Source organism: Haemaphysalis longicornis, unplaced genomic scaffold (genome assembly GCF_048455015.1).
Source record: "Haemaphysalis longicornis isolate Haplotype H1 unplaced genomic scaffold, Haemaphysalis longicornis Haplotype H1 scaffold_1, whole genome shotgun sequence".
In the NCBI taxonomy this organism is placed as follows: Eukaryota; Metazoa; Arthropoda; class Arachnida; order Ixodida; family Ixodidae; genus Haemaphysalis; species Haemaphysalis longicornis.
In genome coordinates this window covers 172,349,182-172,369,097 of record NW_027526203.1, presented here as the reverse complement: position 1 = coordinate 172,369,097, position 19,916 = coordinate 172,349,182, and the positions used below count along the sequence as shown (strand labels likewise).

Sequence of the window (19,916 nt, the reverse complement as noted above, 5' to 3'; positions counted from 1 at the left end):
AGATAGGGCCGGTCATCATTGTGGCGGATCTGGCCGGACAACATGCATGGTCCCTCGCTTGGACCTCACAGTATTCCAAAGAACCGAATTTCACGCTGCTTGCTTGGTACCTAACATATTTTTGTGATTATAAGCACCCCCCCCCCCCTATTGTAAGCACCCGCCCCTACTTAAAAAAAAATGTAAAAACGTTTTCGCGGGAATCGACGCTCCCCCTCTTCTAAGCAGCCATCGCAAGTTGGATTTCAGGCGCATGTGAAAGGGTCTGTGTTGACGTTGTGGCCAAGTCATTTATGAAGTTTTCAATTAAAAGCGCTTAACGGGACAGAAGACGACCTCCTGGGGGATACTGAAAGCGGTGTCCCAAGCGGGACAACGGGCTAGAATGGTAGTGAGAGTGACTAAGTATCCTACGTAAGCAGTGGGTTGACTGTCTCTAACCTTGTTTTAATGTTCGCCAAATGAAACATTATTCTTTGAGCCCGTCTCGTCGAGATACGGCCAAGAAAAAAAAGTGGTGGGGGGGGGGGGGGGCGAATTTAGGTTTTTCGAACCTAGCACCCCTCTCACTTTCAGCATAACGATGGCGGAAAAAGGAGGGTGCTTAGAATCAAATAAATACAGTACTTTCCCGCTAGCTTAAACACTCACATTTTGCTTTCACCAATGCGAATCGCGACTATAGATGATGAGGCACTTCAGAAATCCTTAGCCAACGCTTCCCGCAATATTTTCAGACATTCACACAGCTTGGCGTAAGAACGTCACAGAAGTAGGCAGCAGGAAGAAAAACTATCGGGCGACATTTTCTGGCCAAAATTTCCACAAAATTTTGATAGGCGTTCGTGGCCATTCAGTGAGGTCGCCGTCAAAATACGAAATACCGCAGGCATGCCAAGGCCCATCGGAAGAATTTTCAAAAGCGCGCAGTAGCTACGACAGTGTCCACCGAGGCCGATTGTTCGCTGGCTCTGCATGACACCACAACGCTGCGATTAGTAGTGGTTTGTTATACCTGATTCAGAGCGCACGCACTCCTTCTTTCTGTACTTGAAATCAAAACTAACGCATGGACAGAAAAATTCAAGGGAGAAATTCGGTAGCAACGGACCTGTCATTGTTTTCTACTTGCTTCTATTTCTGCCTTCATGAAGTGCAGCGGCTCGCACGTGGATCGTACGAACTCATCTACTGTGAACATCAAACGACTCGCTTACCAGAAATTAACAAACGAGACCCAACCTTTCAGTATAATTTTCACAAGGGCGATAGCGCGAATTCCTTATAGCCGCGAACTTAATCGATTCACTTGCTAAATTTACCTGAATCCACCCTTATTTTACATCCAGAGACAAACTCTTAAACTTTATGTGTTCATGTGCACACCTTTCCCTGCCTGTTTTAGTAATTGTTAACTGTGTATCAATAGTTCGCGCCTTTCGTTCACACTTTTTACTTTTTTACAAAATTCTCCAGCCCAAACTTAATTAAAAAAGAGCGGCATTTCATCAGCCCATTTCAGATTTCGTCTCTTTTGGCTCCTGGCTTAAAAGTGTGCGTGCCACCCCGTCAAACTGACATACACCATGACTTTTTTCACTCCCCGTACAAGTATTGACGCCAGCCGTCTTCACCCCCTGTCATCTCTGAAATAACACACAAAAGTTCAAAGCCTTAGTTTATCTGCAATGCGCTGCACAAGGAAATTCACCATACACCCTTAACGACAAAATCTTCAGTGACGTGGCATTAGCTTCCAAGCACTTCAGGGCAGTCTCATTTTTCATAATTATTAAATAAAATTAGGGGTTTAAAGCCGCAAAGTTACACCTCGGCTACAAGGTCCGCCGTAGTGGAGGGCTGTGGAATAGTTTCGACCACCTGTAAATCTTTAACGTGCGTGCCGAAATCTCAACTAACGGGAATTTTTGTGTTACGCCTTCATCGAGCTTTTTTTGAGAAAATTATTTTTTTATTTGCGCCAAAAAAAGAATAGGCTTTTTTTGCGTTCCCGGACAGGTTTTACAATTGAACAAGCTGGCAATTAGCTAACTTTCGTCCTGTGAACTTGCATGTTTGTCGTGATTACCCAGGGAAGTAAACCAACCGACAGGAGGGTGCTACGAAACGACAGTTTTAACACGGCATTTTTTCTGAATATGCGTGTTAAGTGGTATATCATACCCAGAACATGGCCTGAGTCAATTTCAGGCTAATTAGCCAAAATTTAACTAGCCAATGTACCTGACTCTGGTCGGCGTCTCTTTTGAGTAAATAGAACATTTAACGACCCCTGCTCATTACATTGAACCGGCCTGCCAAAAGCTCCGTGGTATCATGGGGCACTCACCGCAAGCAGGTACTTGGGGCCTCCAGTCCACCGCGTGTCCTTTGCCGGCACACAGGTACGCATAATGCGAGAAGACGGGGCAGAGGCAGTTTCCGGAATCTGAGTGGCAGCTGCATGAGGCCTGGATGCACAGCTCGAAGAATGGGTCTGGGTTCACCGAACGGTGGCACTCTGCATCCACGTCGATGGGGATGGGCCGGAGAGAGGAGAAAAAATGTTGGAGCTTTTTAAGCTGGTGAACGTGAGGTAATCATACTCAATTGGAAACGTGCAAACTAACGCTGGTGACAGCCTTTAGCAATGTTTAGCACAAATATCGACTTTTTACGAGGAGATATCGGATATATTAAGGATTCCGTTTACAAAATTTGTTTGCTGGCCTTTGCAGTCACTAAGTGTATACCTCAGAGAAGAAGTAGATTTTATGCGCTGTTGCGGCTACCTTAAAGAGGACCAATGTTGTGGTGGTTTTGATGGATCCTTTCGGATCCTCTACACAATATGGAAGCATTCATAAACTGGGCTGAGCTAATTACTCAGTTATTTTGAAAAATTCTATTGTTCCACTATGAATTTAGCCTAGTTATACAATCTCAGTTGAGTGGACGTCTTCAGAATTCAAGAACGCTTATTCGGCTGATGTGGTAAAATTTTAATAGGTAGTATTGGTACGGGCCCAAGCCCAAAAGTAACTCCCACCGCAAGTGTAGAGATAGGTATCCGCAAAAGGGAAGTGTTAAAATATTGTATCGAACCACCAACCATGTCGTTTCAAAACAGAATCTAAGCCAGTTTTTCAATGCTCTTATCTCACTGTGCTGACCAATTCTCATTCCATGAATAGGAAATAAAAAAATTCCCGCGCCTTCCCGCGAGGGGAACACGAGTAAATGCAGAGCATTGGGGCCTCAGTACTGATTGAAGGCAGTGTTGCTTCCATCGCTTCTTCCGTGATGCTGGAGTAGCAGACACGAGTAAACGTGGGCACGAGCGTCAACCAAGGAAGGAAGGAGCAACGCAGTGACTGAAACACGAGCGACCGCTAGCCGCTATATTTGCAGCGCGCGCAGTAGAGGGAGAGCAGTACGGGGGGGGGGGGGGGGGGGGGGGGGAGAGAGCGCGCATGCGCAAGCAGCGCGCGCCCTTCCACGCCCCACCGCGCTGCTATCACGCACCTGTTACGCCGAGACCGCGACGGAGCGAACGGGCTGACTACGACGCATGCGCGCGCCAGCTGCTGTTGAGAGAGAGGAGGGAAGGAGAGGCGCACCTGCTGCGGACGCGGAACTGTTGACACCGTCCGACGCAGGAACAGGTGAGGCTAAGAAATGCTCTGCATTTAATACAATTTTCGCAGGCATTCCCGAGATAGGACTTTGCCGCCTTAGATGTGAAAGCCCGCGTGATGAGAGCCTTACCGGCGAAGGCTCCCTGGTAGAGCTGCCTGCAGGCGTGCTTGCTTTCCTCCCACAGTGAGGCGGCTTCTCCGCACAGCTGGTTCACTGATTCGACGCTGGCGCACTCGCCGTCAGCCCACTGCTGCGCGAATAGCTCCACCTATGGCAAGTTTAGGCAGAAATGCAACGCCAACACTGAGCATGTGTGCTTGTATTTACAGCTAAATTTAGAAAGAAATGCAGTGTCCACACTGAGCGTGTGTGCTTGTATTTACAGCTATTTTTCAGAAGAATATCCTGATCCTGATGCAGCGTCGACGTGAAAACTTTAGGCGAAATAAACATCGACGCAAATAAAAATGGGTAATCCGAAATGAAACAACAGGCCATTAACATAGCGAATGCCGGTTAGGATAAATATTATATCATCACTGTTGGGAACACAGGGATGCACCAACACGGGCGTCCGTGGCAGTAGTGTTACTGATGCCGCACCAAGAAAATCCACGGATGTACGCGCTGCGCCAACGAATGCGGCAGTGCGCGGTAAATACCCGCGTAGTTCTAGGCGTTTTTCGAATCTACCAACGGACGCCGCCCTTATGGCAAAAATAACGCTGGGGCCCTATTCTCGACTGCACAAATTCCCACGGAACTGAGGAATCTGCCGGAAGTCTTTTCTGATTGGCTTTCAACTTTGGCCACGTGCTTCCGGTTGACAAAGCGGTTGTGTGTGGTTTCGTCATTTTGGCGTTTCATGACGTTTACTGTCAACAGTTCTAAAGTTTGCCTAATTTCTCTCTACTAAAGCACATAATTCTTGGCGGGCAATAAAAAAACTAGACTAAATGCACCGGACATTACAACGTAGGCCTGTCTTAGCTATTCAACAATACTGCTTGTAATACACGCCCTCTCTGTGATTGGCTGAGAAGGCATGACGTAATTTACACAGTTGGCGGGAACGGTCACGTCACACATTGGCAACTTCAGCCTGCGTAAAAGTGACGTAATGTTACGTAGCAGCTTGAAAATGGCGGGCGGCTGCTTTTGCTGCGAAATAGGGCAGAAAATTTCGCCGACCTTCGGCGCCGCAAATTGTCCGGAAATTTCAGCAGGCGCAGTTTCGCATGACGCGCGGTTTAAAGCATGTTTTCTATAAAGAATAATAGTTTTGACTGCTTCCAAGTCAGCGATCATGGAGCATACAAATAACGTGAAGTATTTTGCTTTTATGTTTGGCAATAAAATAAAAATTATTTGTTTGGCGTACAGCAACATAGGAGGGCAGTACAAGCCTCTCAATGACAAAGAAAACTCAATGCATGGCATTTGTCCACACTTCTCCTAGTGGGTCACATGATCCAACTCAAGAGAAAAATAGCAAAGAAAAGTGACTCTTTTGTTTATTACAGCGCTTATTGATGTCCAGCTAGACGAATCAGTCAATCGGCAACATCGGTGCGCTCCGCGGTTATCAGGCGTAGCGCTTCGCTGCTCTTATGTGTCATACAAGCGATGGTCGCGGCCGTCTTTTTATGTGATCACGCCATAAACTTCTAACATAGCAGCAGACGATGGCGTGGCGGCGGTGGCGGCAGGGAAGGTGATAACGCAACAAAGCTTGCACTGAAGCAGAGAGCCCAGCTATGTTACTAAAAGCGATTGAAAGAAATAAATAGATACACTAAAAAATAGTTTGATGATTTTTAGCTCAACATCCGCCTTTCGGTCGCTTTTGGATCAACGTTACTCGATCGCCTTGTGGTGTTGACACCAATTTTGACCTGCAGAAATGTCTTTCTCTTGCCAGCCTCAGCTACCATCTTAATTTTTATAGTATGCGCCAAGGGTTTTTATTTCTTTTATGCGCAATATTTGATACCTGGGTTTCGATCTTTATGAGTGAAGCGTTAAATTACACTGTATGTCGTCATAGCTATATGTGCAACACGTAACTGATTTCTTACGTCGTGCTTACGCAAAAAAAAAAAAAAAAACATGGCGAATCGCCTGGGAATTTGTGCAGTCGAGAATAGGGCCCCTGGGCTCATTTGCAGCGATGCTGCTTGAGGTACCTCCTGGATAGTGACGATTCCATGGCAGAGGGTGCCGAGGGGACCGCGATTAAGGGGATTAAGGGACCGCGATTAAGGGGACCAAGAGAGCGCGTGCTGCAAAGCGAGACGGAAGCTAGGGAGGTGTCGTTGCTGTGGTAACGCAGAGTGACTCATCAGTGACATCGTTACGGGCATGCGCGGCGCGAGGTCCCTGTTCCTGGTAGGCTGGCCCACAGACTCAGCTCCGATGGCTCCTGAATAAATGTTCACCAACAAAGTAATATGTAAGTGAAGACGTGCTCGTGACAGAAAGGGAACAGAGGATCACGCAATAATTGTAAAAAAGTACATGACCCTATTGCAATAAAATAGCGTGATGATTATTGAATAAAACGCACTATCATCGCAATAACGAGGTAATATTACAAAAATATTTACGTATTGTCGCCAAAACATCACTATGCGGTGCGCATGTCGTAAGATGGTCATGCAGCCGCTTCGTATTACAATATCGGATAATCGGCTGCCATTTTGTAGGGCAATGGAAAAAAATTTCTTTACACCGCTGGCGTGATCCTCGTCCTTTGAATAGTGCTTCGCTGTGTTCCGGCACTATGAGGTGTACTTGGGCTCTCGCAGCCCTTAATATTCGCCAATGTCGAAGAACATTTCAGTGCGATAGTGACCACCAAAAAGGAGCGCAAGTTTGCGCTGGCGCTGCGAATCAAAGCTGTATCTCCCGCCAATAACCCATTTCGCGTACCTGGTTGTTAACATCTCCTCCCGGACACAGGAAGTCGTCTTGAGTGTTGTGATTGAAAGTACCGCATAGGCCCATCGTCTTCGTGTAAAGGCCTTCGGTTGCAGTGAGTACGAGACGGCTCTTGCCATCAGTCAGAAGTGTTAAACCCGGCGTTTGCACCTGAAAGGAAATGTGCAAGATGGATGAGTTCAGTTTTCTTTTTCGGCCACAGCCGCGGTACAGGTCGTGGAAAGAATAGACCGACCTCGATGAAGAATGAGGTTGGTCTCGTTATGGTCACGTTCGGCAGCACGGCAGGAAGGGAATTCAGCACTCGGCCATTGATGAGTACCTGCGGGAGCCGTAAGGACAGTCGGATCAAATCTTTCTGAGGTGGGAATGGCTTGGGAGCGAGGTAATTATTTAGAACTACGAGCTTTTATTCGGAAGTTGTATGGAGATCGCCACGTCTGCTTCCAAATATCATCATTATTATCATCACCGTTATCATCACCGTCATCATCATCATCATCATACTGGCATCATTGTTTTTGTTAATGTGGGACTGACCAAGAGCTAGCTCTCGAAATCTTGACTTAAGTCAGCAGCGTTCGTACCCAGGATGTACTTTCCGTTTCCTCGTACCCTAGCACCGTTTTTTGGGTGAGGCTTGCGTGGAGAACTTGGCGGGGCTGTTCTCCACGTGTAACAGAAAATGTGCATGGCCTATATCTTCGCAGAGCGTTGCCCGTGAAACTGAACGGGCCCTTTCCGTTACCCATTTCAGACAGTCCTCAGTTTCGAAATACCGATCAGGTAGCTCATACCCGGGTGCGAGGATTTACCAAGGCTGTGTGAAACTATTTTTAAAACGCGTGTTATTAGGGTAGAACTCGTGGTTTACGCCGTGAGTCGCTAGGCTGTGTCAGCAGTTGCTTCGGGCAGCGTCACCGTGATCTCAGGCACCATGCCACCACCCCGTGCGTCTTGTTACTGCGCCCCCCCCCCCTCGACATCACCCCCTTGTCTTGTGGGCACTCTAAACGACATCGGTGGCGCAGTGTTTGCGAGATCCCCGGTTGTTAACAAAGGAGAATTGCGGTCTTGGTGGAAAGCTTCAGCGGGCGCAGCGTACCAGATTAGCTGAAGGGGCCAGGAATGCTGAGGAGATGAGCAAGAAAAGGAGAAAAGCGAAGGTTCCCGCGTCTTCATAATGCTTAGCGGGCTTCTCATCACCTAGCCAGCTTCTCCTCCAAGTCAGTTCTTTCTCCGAGTTTGCTTCTGTTCGCCGAAGTCTGTATAACCACCTGCTCTACCCTGTACAGAGCACTGCACGCATTACTTCACTCACAACAGACGCTTAACTCTATCTTGTAAAGGCCAGGGTGCACGTGCGGGCCCGCCCCTCACCCAGCGACCAGAAGGCGCTACCATGGGGAACGCAAGCATGGAAAGGAGAGGAGTGGGAGTGCGACTGACTGTGGTGCGATTTTGCGGGCGTGCATCGGGCCAGTGACTAACACTACAATTTGGTGCCCCCTCTCCCTCAACGGCAAAGATGTTTCTCTCCCACTACGTCACGCAGAACATCATCTAGTTTCAGCTGCAGCAAAGCGCAACTCTGTAGGGCTTTACATCGAAGCTACGTATAGCTAGCCCCCAATCGCTGAATCATGTCTGGCGTCCACGCAACGAAACGCTTCGCGGCAAAGCCAGCGTTACCGCGAATGCTCTGTAGCTCTCAACCAGGGTTGCCAGGCTTGGCGATTTGTCTCAAAACTGGGGACTGGGGACTTTTCGAGGCTCGTGGCGACTGGAACACTAGTGTGGCGGTGTAGCTAGTTTCTGGCTCCTTTGAGCGCTGATGATTGTTTATATGTTTCCGCGGTCTTCTGACACCTTACGTTCGAGAAAAGACGCCTTATTTTCTCGTTCAGGGCTTTTCAGTAGTCAAGATGAAACTAGAAGCCAGTCAGAACAAGAAAATGGGAACGATATGGCAAAGCGGAGAATAGTGCCCAAGGAGTTAGTGTCACCCAAAACACACCAACGTACATTGCTATTTACCGGCACAATTCCAAACACGTTGTGTCGCTTTTTTTAATTTCAATCACCTGCGTTAAGAATCGCGTCAAAAACTTCAAGCAACGCCGTCAGTGTGAATTCGTGTGATGTTTTTGGCAGTTCACGGGCGCTTGAGATACCATGTGGGTGGAGGGGGGGGGGGGGGAGTTTTTGACGTTTTATAATAGGCACGGGAACGTAAGGAGGCAGTGAAAGGGGTAAAAACAGTGTGCAGTGAACGCAAGTTCTATATTCGTTTATACTATTTGAATAATTTACATACAGTAACATATTATACCTTTCTTAGGAGACAACGAAGAACAACTTTTATTTTTCCGATCCATGGCAAATGAATATTTGTTATCCAGTTTCACTACCCCTCGTATAATTTTCCGCCTTTTCTTCTACTCAGGCCATTGAATCGAAAAGAAATGGCTACCATCGTTTTTTTTTTTTTTAAATGCAGAGCATTTCAGTAACTCACGATGTCACCCGCGTAGACGTCCGTAGTCGTAGTCCGCACCCTACACTATATAAAAAAAAATACTATCCGGCGCCTGGTTTCGATCCCTCGACCCTGCGGGCGGAACGCAATGTACATGGTGCTCTACCCACTGCGCCACAAAGCCGACACAGAATGGGAGGCTACGAACGCGCCTTATATCCTTGACTCATTCAAACTACGTCAAGAAGCTGCTGATACAACGTATTCACTACCACCAACTCCCCAAACACTAAACGTTAACGCAATACACCCACCCCCTATGCGACGCATTTGCTCGAGTCCCCCTCGCGGGGAGATGGACCCAATTTTTTCAAAATGACGATTTTTCTGGGTACTTTTCAAACGCTGAGTTCGAGGTGGCGGCTTTCCTCGCTGCTTTTGGCAATTTTCCGGCGATTTTTGTTTTGAGGACCAGGCAATACTGCTCTCAATCAATCTCATGTAGTTCGCTTGGAAAAAATAATACCGCAATTGGCCGCTAACACCATTCTATTATTACTCCTAATTTCATTTGCTTGCCACAGTAAGTGAACCGTTAAGTTGTGAACGATTCGGCATTCCTGTGTGCTGTCAATATAGGGCCTTCTACAGAGGTAGTATGGTTACAGAGAACGGCCCCTGGTCTTGTTTTATTGTCACTATCCGGAAAGACACTACATCACAATTGGCCGACAAGACAACGCGATCATTGCTCCTAGTTTCAGTTACTTCTCGTGATAGTTATTCCACCATAAGTTGAAACAATTAGGAACTTCCGTCTGCTGTTAAAACAAAGAGTTCTACGGGGGTAGTATGGTTACAGGAAACAGCTGTAACTTGTGGTTTATCGGACCCATCTCAAAACAAATTGTATGGCGTTGAACTGCACAAGCGGCCCCATAACCGGAAATTCTCTTGTCAGTAACAGGTATTATATATGACTAAAAGTGAAAGTTTTAATACAAGTAACATGAATTGTACTGACGTGGCTGTTTGAGCGTGTTGGTTGGGTATAATTACCATCAGAAACCACGCAGCCGAGATGAAAGGCAGAAGTTCACGTGACACACAAGAGCGCTGAAAGATGTCTCTTGCTGATATAAAGCAAACCACGCCATCTTCTGTCCTTCGTTCCAACTGAGCTTGTTTTTTTTTCTAGTACGTAACATGAATCCACTACTCCGAAGCCATGTCCCCAGCATCACGCAGCAAACGCGAAATGGACTGCATTGGATTCGTGTGCTAGGGTAGGATAAAGCTGTAATACTTCCAAGTTCTATTAAGCTAATGAACAAATAAGGTAATGAATTTAGAAGCATGCGTAATCGCAAATTAAACACACTCGTACTTTGTTCTCTGCACTCTTTTAGACAGCGCTCCGACAGATCGTACTTGGTGCCACGCACTCGTTTGGCTTTATATTCAAACCACGTTCACACCGTCGATCGGGGCAGTTTTTATCGAAGGATTACCCAGTAGTGCTAGCAAGTTATTGTACCTGACATCGAGAGCATAATAAATTTCCTCGAGGCGCACTGCGCACTTTTCCGCACAGCCTGAAAAACGTACCTTTTTGAATGTCGACATGTAGTGAGCGCCTTTAGAACTCAAGAACAACCTTAAACGGGTTATTGCGGCTCCAAATACTTCCACGTAACACATGAAAAAAGAGGTTTCTTACATACATGAAACCAAATTTTCCTTGCTTCGTCTATCTAGGAGGCGTAAGAACGTACTGGAAACAAAACAACTTGCTGAAAGTAGTCTAAACGGCCGGGTCAGGCCGCCATTTTTCCCACGCCTGGAACTGTTTTCTTCGTTTGCCCTACTAATTGTAATTGTTGAATAACAAGGATTTTGTGAACCGTATCAAGTGACCTTTTTGTCGACTTTGACAAGCAGGAGAAGACGAGTGAACTTCAGCGGCTGTAATCAATAGGCAAGGCTCAGTTGGTTCGAGGAGGTAGCGCTGCGGTCAAGGTAAAAACCTGCTTGGCAAGCAGCGAACCGGTAATGCGCGCGCATGCACATTCATTAGCATCCATCCCGGTAAGAAATAATGTAAGCGCTGAAATGCAGCTCAAAATCTCTCTATTAGCACTTCGAGCAACCGTGCCGTTGACACATCCTCTCTCACCTGGAGCTCCTGGTTGACGGAGATAAGGACCCCTTCGCCGAGCTGCAGGTGCACGTCACCCAAGCAGACGGCGTCCTTGGGGAGACCGACGCAGGTGCGCCTGTTCTGGATGACCCGGATGCCCTCGGCCTGGAGAAGAATGAAGCCGCAGTGGGCGCGCGTCTGGAAGCGCCGTCCGTCGAAGGTGCTGTAGATGCCTCCCAGCAGGACCGAACACGAGGCCTCGCAGATAGCCGCCGTGCACTGCCACGAGCCGTCCTCGCACACGCTGCGTAACATGGGTCGCACGGCAGCGGGTTTAACATAAGACACCTAAGACGCACCACAGAGAATCTATTCTAGGAAATGCATGTATTCCAGGAAATGCATGTATTCTAAGTGACAGTTCCTCGAAGTAAACCGAGTTCATGCCTCTAAACAAATACCCTCGACACAAATTGTCAGATAATTTTTTTTTTGCTTTAGATCTCAACTTACTCGATTTATTTGTGTGGAAAATGCTTAAACAAGCCCTGGCAATCCTTCTTCACCCCGCGCAATTGTGAAGGGTTAAGCGGGATAGGCATCACATGACACCACATGATCTGTGACATCACATTTGGGATATCATAAATCGTATTCTTATGATAAATGTATTGTGTAACGATAGGGACCTCCGTATTGCGAAATTGTCTGCGTTACTTAGCAGCTTCGGTGGCAGCGAATTGTATGTTTGCAATCTCGGAATGGTGATCTACCCATATTAGTGGTGGTGTTTTCCCACTTAAGTGTCTTCTTTTTATTAGGGAGGAGGGGGACATCACGGAGGGAAACATTCTGAGAAACGCCAGGATCTCATTCAGCGCATGGGGCCATGCCTCGCGATCGTGAATTTCTGTTTGGGGTGAGTTGTCAGCCTCTTTACCGGGTAGCCTTTGTACGCACCATGTGTTGCAGTCCTGGTCAATCCGTTCTCCGGGTCCATAGTCGCGGCCCCTGTACGAGCACCCGCACTGCTGCGGCCTCACACAGCGCCCACGGTGCCACAGCGTTCCCTCGGGGCAAAAGCAGCCTGAAGCGCATTGGCTCACGGTGCATGCTGGCTCGCGGTTGGCACAGGTGGCTCGGCACGACGGCCCGCACTCACGGTACTCGGTGCCGCCACTACAAGTGTGCGCTGCATAGGAGAGAAGCCGAGTTGAAAGGGGCAGTTTTTCACGCGTAAGTAAACCCTTCACCAAAACTTCATTTTGACATCGGAGATTTTTTACTGGCAAAATGTTCCTCAGGGTGGACATCTGCTGTACCCAATATCAACCACCTGAGGAGCACTTTAGTATTAAATACAGGATTAAACATAGTCAAGCGCTGTTTGACTACTTCTTCTCTATAGCAGAAATGTTTTTTCTGGCTTGGTCTGTTTTAGGCCTGATGGGGCCCTTGCACTCTTCGCGCTCGGTGTAAAAAGGAGGCTTATAACGAAAAGGGATAATCTTACTTTCATTCGCATTTGTTTTGAGCGAGGAGATGGGGGGCTTACCTCATTTTAGTACAAATACCTGATTTTCAGTAATCACAGCCTCTAAGAGCGCATTCCTCGCAATGTAAAGCTTGCCTGAACAACGGAGGCGTGGAACCTTGGCCTTCACGGGGAATTTTTCAGAGTAGGGGTTAAGAAGAACACTGTCGTAGACGCCCGCGGCGACCGCGTATCTGATGGAGGCGAAAAGCAAGAACGCCCGGGTCTACGAGATTTTGGCGCACGTTAAAGATCCCCAAGTGGTCAAACGTAATCCAGAACCCTCCACTACGGCACGCCTCATCTCTTGCCTTGCGTCGGCGCGTTAAACCCTCGAATCAAAAAAAAAAAAAAAAAAAAATCTCTCGTAGACGCAGAAGTTTTACAACTGCTTTTATAGCGAACTGGAGAGCCATTTATTTCGCAAACATAATTTACAACCAGCTGTCATGCATCTAGGCCGTTTCAACATTAAAATACTATGCAAAGTACATGCAAAAGTTCAGAAACAGTGCAATCCTCACAAATATTTATCCAGACAGTTTTTTGGTAGTAAAAAACTGAGCCGACAAACACTTGTGAAAATTGTATTAATTTTTCAGCTTTGCGGTCCCTTTGCATAAAGGTTGAATGTTGAAACGGCCTAGATGCTTGACAGCTGGTAGTAAATTATGTTCATTAAATAAATGTCTTTTTGACTTCGAAATCTTCTCCACTTCTAGGAGGGACACAAAATGGGGAGTATAATGCCAGAAGGTACAAGTTCATCCAGAAGCTTTAAAAGTAAGGTAGCTTTCGTTTCCGCAGGGGGAGCGATAGCTCACAGAAATGACGCCAGCAAAGACAAACAGTTATTTTAGGCATTACTATGTCTTATGTCGGCATATTATTCACATAGTGTCGCCCAATTATACCGACAGAAAATACTTTCGTTATTGTGATGGTGGCTTTTCAATGATTTTTCGGTAAGCGATCTTCGGCTCAGATTGAGTTCTTAAGTCTTACGGTTGCAGGAGTTTTCTAACAATGTTGAAAACGTGTTTCGGTCGCCTGTGACTATCTCGTATTAACAACATGACTAAAGACTCATACTTTTGGGAGGAGGTTTCAGGCTCATAAGACGGTAGATTTTATGGTTGTTTGCCACAAAACCAAGTAAACTTCCACCGTCTCTCCGTAAATGGAAGAAAAAAACGACGAGCGGGTTACATCTAAGTCAACAGGTGCTGAAATCAATCCAATCCAGTCAGTCAGTCAGTCAGTCAGTCAGTCAGTCAGTCAGTCAGTCAGTCAGTCAGTCAGTCAGTCAGTCAGTCAGTCAGTCAGTCAGTCAGTCAATCAATCAATCAATCAATCAATCAATCAATCAATCAATCAATCAATCAATCAATCAATCAATCAATCAATCAATCAATCAATCAATTAGTCAATCAATCAATCAATCAATCAAACAAACAAACGATATTCACGTTCACGCAAAAGAATAAGCAGGAAGGTGCGCATTCTTACGGCAAACGGTGTCCCTTCTCCAGGATTCCTTCATGCTCACGCCGAGGCGTTGGCACTCGCGGAAGTACTCGTCGAGAGTGGCGCACTCGCAGCCATCCGGTGACCTCTTGTCGCAGCAGTCCTGCTTGCAAGCCTCGAAGAATCGGTTCGGTCGTAGCACCTGCTCGTGAAGGCACGCACGCGTGCAGTGACGAATTAGCACTGTCAGCTCCCACTTGGTGCCTACAATGTTCTCGGAAACGAACTATCCCCTCTTGTCAATCCGCCAAAAATATCATCATACGCGAGTTAAAAATTTAAATTCGCCAACCACCTTTACTTGCGCCCTTTAGTTATTATTCCTTGACCAGTGTTGGGATATTTTGTGTAGAGTGAGCATACACATACCGAGCCTGTAGAGTGAGCATACACATACCGAGCCTCGGCCAGTGGCCCTGCGGGAGGGCTCAGTTAATTTGCACCCTTCGATTGGAAATTTGGTTAAAGATACTATTTGTTTTCTGTATGCGGGGTGCTTTAGAGTTTATTTCGCTACTGTGTACCTATGAGAGTAAGAAACGAGGGAGAAAGCAACGTTGAAGTCACTTGCTTGCTTATTCTCAATTTTGAAGATATAAACATTTTTTGTTTAGCCTTTTGCTGACTTTCTTATTCCATTTTATTGATACTTATTTCCTTGCCGCGATTGTTTTTCTTCCCGCCTCCAGCACAACAAACTTGCAGGCGCAGAGAACTTCAACACGGTTAATACGGTGCTCAAATTTCCTGTGAATAACAGGAGGGCATTGTATGGCTTATCGTACGAAAACCCAGCTGTCACCAGGAAGCCGTGGCAGAACAGTCGTGGCAAAGAAACAGAATGCACATACAACGTCATTGAACTACAAGAGCGACTATGTGTATTCGATTCTCAGCCCCACCGCTACTGCTACCGCTCCGTAGACGAGCGAGTTTATCACTGTGTAACCATTGCACTGCGCCCCCGTTCCAACAGGAAAAAGTGGCGAATATCTTCGATTTTGGGCGCGTCGTGCAGCTCTGCCTGGCCAGCGATGCACTGCATGGCGCCAGCTGGCCTAAGGCGCGTAGTTTCAACCTGAGAAATAGAAACACGGCGAGGTGCTCGTGGATGGGTGCTGATTATGCGGGCGATTGACTACACGGCGCCGTTAAGCAGGCCAAGGGCGCGCAGTTTGAACCTGATATATAGAAAATCAGCTGGCAGATAGCAGTGTGGGTGGCTTGTCGTGTTGCCTTGTCGCAGCCTCATAAGCAGCAACATTACGCACGGAAACATAACGTACCAGCATCATAAATTTCGCCGCGACACTAACGCACGTCGTAACTGAGCGACACACTTAGCGGTGAGTAATGCTGTCGCTTTTAGACATGTTAAGAACTGCTCCCGTGCGCCCGTAGTTTTTTTAACTGCTAAAAGCTTTGAAAATTTGGCTGCATGGCACGTGTTGTCTGTACGTTCACCCAATGAAAGGGTAAACTGATTGGCTGGAAATATAGCATAAGTAAGCTGTAGTTCAAACTCACATTGTGACATTCCCTGTAGATTTCGTTGAAGATAATAGAACACCGTTCGAAAGATTTCAGGGAAACGGTCTTGTCCGCGCTGGATTGAATGGTGCATGCTTCCCTTTCCAGGCCGCTGTGAATGCAGTCTGCAAGCAAGGATACCTTAGCTTCAGTGAACAGAAACGGCAAGAAGGTTAATCCTGGCATAGCATGATGCAAAGCGTGGGTACGGTTTACCAAAACTATACAGTTCAGGTGTCTTTAATGCAGGAACGCTCTTACAATTGCTGTCATACCGCAAAATTCAGTTCATTAAAAGAGCGCAAGTATTTGTTCGGGTTTGAGCTTCTATTAGGACGTGCGTGCAGTACTATGCGTGGTGGGCTGGAGCGTTGCGGACTTCTTTTAAGCAGCTGTGGTTCTATGAGCCTCAACAAATATTTAGGAACTGCCATGGTAGTTTTCGTTTTTTCTCGTCAGAAATACAATGTTGGGTTTGCCAGAACAACGTATCAGATGGGTTGAAAAGCAATACATTTCTATTACATTTACCCCGGATTTACCGTAGGCTAAGCTTCAAGCGATTGTTAACTGGGGGTCAAGTAGTAATTATATTGTGCGGGGGCCTGCCCTTCGACTTGGATAAATACTAAGATTTTTGTGAAGATGTGCCGCTTTTCTGATGGAGGCGAAAAGCAAAAACGCCCGTGTGTACGAGATTTCGGCGCACGTTAAAGATCCCCAGGTGGTCAAAATTAATCCGGAGCCCTCCACTACGGCGCGCCTCATCGCCTTCGTTGCGTCGGCGCGTTAAACGCTGCAATCAATCAACTCAGCATCGACAACTGAGCGGCTTACCTCTTTCGACTGCCCACGCTATTCCGAAGTCTCGTGGGGTGAGCGCACTCCTTGCGTCGAGGACTGCGATGTCGTTTGACGGGTCGCCATCGAAGTGACCGCAGAGCCCACACGCCGTCTCCCGGAGAGCAGGCGTGACTCTAATCTGAACTGAGTCCTGCAAATTACAAAATAGGAAACCGCAATTTGGTGTCGCCGTACTAACGCGAATTCAGGACCAAATATTTGTGTTGATACTTTGAAACTTGAGTACGCTGGCACAGTTCATGTACATTTGCGTTATTTATGTTTGAAATTACCAGGACCAAAGAAAAAGTGGCCGGCTCAAAACCAAATGGTGTTTAAACTAGCATAAATGCTGAATGTCAGCTCGACGCCTATCCTGACCCTGAGATATATGCCACAGATAAATGTGTTCCTGTGTTCGCAATAGAATTATTTAAGCGGGATAGTCTACTATGTCATTGTCGGTAGATGGCGGCACCTTATAAATTACAGTACATAATGACAAAGGGTCACACTTAGGCCACTGTAATGTCAGGTGCACAGAATCCCTCACGGTAAACAAGTCTGCGATTCTTGATCTTGCTTCGGCCTCCAATATAAGGCTTACAGAATATTTTTATTAAAAGAAATACTTGACATGTACCCAAATACAAGCGTATAATTCTTAAGCAGTCATTTAAACAGTGGGCTACCTAAAAAAGAAAAATAGCTAAAAAATTACCTTTTGGAAACCAAACGGATGTCTTATTTCAAGCCGATTTCTTTAAATACCACAAAATGTAAATTTTACATACATATAACTACATACATGGAACACGGCATATTGTATTTCCGTATCAACATGGCTTCCGTACACACAAGACAATTCATAGTTAAGCTTCGCCGCAACGTACTTGAGCGACCTATTTATGCCATCGACAAAGCAAGTGTATAAATACTAAACCCCCAGATACTGGCCCCAGATACTGGCCCCAGATACACGCGTCCAATTACGTTGCTGCAATAACGGTTCTAAATATACTCTCTTCCCGCTAGCGATAAAGAACTGAAAGTCTTTAGGACCGCTTAGTCGCATATCATGTTATGATTATTTCTGCACTCCTATCAAATTTTCCGTTCTGAGACGACTAGTTTGCCCAGCGTTGTATTTACCACTTCCCCTCACTACTCATGTTATAAATGAATAGAATTAAAACCACGCTTTTACATATTCAGTTTCCCAACACTGATGTACTTGCTGAATCTATCGTTTGACATAAATGCTTCTTTCCGGCATTGATATCGCCCTTGCCTTGGGCACTTTAGCTATTTTTGAAACGTATATCCACTACTACGCTATCTTATTTTTGCTCTGCCCATCCTTTTAGCAATTAGGTTATATCGGCAATGCCCATTTTTTTTTATCACATTGCAGAGTGAACCGGCGATGCCTCCTAACATTTCCAGCTCTCCGTTCTGGGAGGCCGTGCCCTGTCGAACGAATTTCTTTACAGCACGAGCCGGATTTATATTACAAGTTATATCGATGAATGACGATGCTGCACGGTGCTGTGGCACCGATTGAACGAACCTCCCTTCGAAAGCCGTTCACACACCTCATCTATCCACACGGTGTACCCTTGAGGACTCTGAAGCACCAAGTATTTCCCAGCGTGCTGAGCGCTCAGCCCTGGGATCGCTGTCACCAACGGCTGTGCCTCGTCGGGAGGAGGGTGACCTAAAGGCAAGCTCAGTCGCTCGCCAGGACCCGATCCGACGAGGTGCAGGGTTCGACTGCAATTGAATGATCCAGGACATCCAGGAGAGTGTTCCAGTTCTATGGCGAACTGGCTGGAGGAGCCAGGCTGCGCACAGTCCTTGAGAAGGACATAGGTGCAGGACCCCGCGAAGCGGAACAGGGTGCCGTCGAAGCTCTTGAACTGGAACTGACCCCACGTGCTGCACACGCCAGTCGAGGGAGGTGGCGGTTCTGCGTGGCCAGATTAAAATCCAGACGTGGTACGGCGACATGTCAGTGCGACACATGACACAAAATTGATTTATTTTGCTTTCGTGTTTTATGGGTGATCGTTTTCTGTAGAAGGACGGTAGAAACCGAGAGAGGCTAGTGTGGTCACGCTCAGGACATGTAGGTGTAACAACACGGCGGTAGCATGCTGTTACTGCTGATAACGACGCTCCAGCAGTAACAGCTGCTCCAGCTCCCGCTGGAGGCTGGTAATGTTTTCATACGGTGCAGGGATGCCTCGACAGGGGAAATATTTAAAGCATACGCAAGTTTAAAAAAAATGTTATGTGCGTGCTAGCTTTAGTTCGGTGGCTATAGAGGGAGAAAAAATAGCATATTTGGACAAGAGGCTTCTTTTGGAACCGAAAAAAAATCCTATTGGCTCTGGGTCATGTTTTCTCTCTGGTGACATTCGTTTGTACATTCATAGTATCACAGTACCGTGCTTCGCCATCTTGTTTCTACTTTTTTTCACACATTCCCAGGACATTTTTGCCGACGATATACAAATATTTTGTGTACTAAACTCACGTTTGCTAGTCTGCACGGGGTCTGCTTACTATTCTCTTTCGTCTTCTGCCCTCAAGCGCAATTTTTTTATTTATTAATGTGTCAACTAGCCCAAGTTTCCACCTCACGTCAAAAGGAAGATCGATGTGCAGTGTTTTGTTTTCGAATTTTAACTTCGTAGAGGCCTCCCTAAACGTTCAATCAAAACAATACATTTGAGACAGCGACACAATAGATAGTGATTATGTATACTTCTTTTTCGCATTAAAGGAACGAGAATAACACACGTCCATGTAAACCCTGGCGAACTGCTGCTTCAGCTCTCGGTACCCGTCACCAATTTATGTTAGCCTGAAATAGATACAATTAGTGCCGCAAATATTGTGTCGACGCAAGTCAGCGACGCAGCAAGTCGGGAGCGCTTCTTATTAAATTAGTACATACAACAATGTTGACAATGTTCACATAACTTGCCAAAACTGTAATCGAGCTCTTTTTATCAAGAAATAGTCATTCATTTCCTTAATCTTTTTTTAAAGAGTGTTCATCCTTAAAAATATTTATTTGGAAATATGACGCCTCCAGCAAAGCACTTTGTTCTTTACGACATTTTAATTTCCAGCTCCTTCCACATTTTACCACTCCGAATGTAACAACTAGCGGGAGAAATGAAAGGCCACATAGGCACGGGATGACAGTAGACATGTACAGGACGAGCTCTCGCCCTGCACACGTTTGGCCAGCTCTTTCGTGTTTTCATCTAGCT

The 19,916-nt window shown here is 46.5% G+C and overlaps 1 protein-coding gene across 2 annotated transcripts in view; it reads right to left on the bottom strand.

The window, feature by feature from the left end:
- The window catches only part of LOC144139377 (hemocytin-like), a 224,618-nt gene that overhangs the window by 163,305 nt on the left and 41,397 nt on the right, over positions 1–19,916 (bottom strand). For both annotated transcript variants that reach the window (XM_077671743.1, XM_077671748.1), the window contains exons 9-18: positions 18,228–18,601; positions 16,627–16,783; positions 15,787–15,914; positions 14,242–14,401; positions 12,159–12,390; positions 11,235–11,502; positions 6,815–6,901; positions 6,571–6,729; positions 3,769–3,907; positions 2,351–2,521 (exon numbers count right to left, since the gene is read on the bottom strand). In XM_077671743.1, coding sequence (XP_077527869.1) covers positions 2,351–2,521; positions 3,769–3,907; positions 6,571–6,729; positions 6,815–6,901; positions 11,235–11,502; positions 12,159–12,390; positions 14,242–14,401; positions 15,787–15,914; positions 16,627–16,783; positions 18,228–18,601 — 1,875 coding nt within the window. The remainder of the gene's footprint in view (positions 1–2,350; positions 2,522–3,768; positions 3,908–6,570; positions 6,730–6,814; positions 6,902–11,234; positions 11,503–12,158; positions 12,391–14,241; positions 14,402–15,786; positions 15,915–16,626; positions 16,784–18,227; positions 18,602–19,916) is intronic.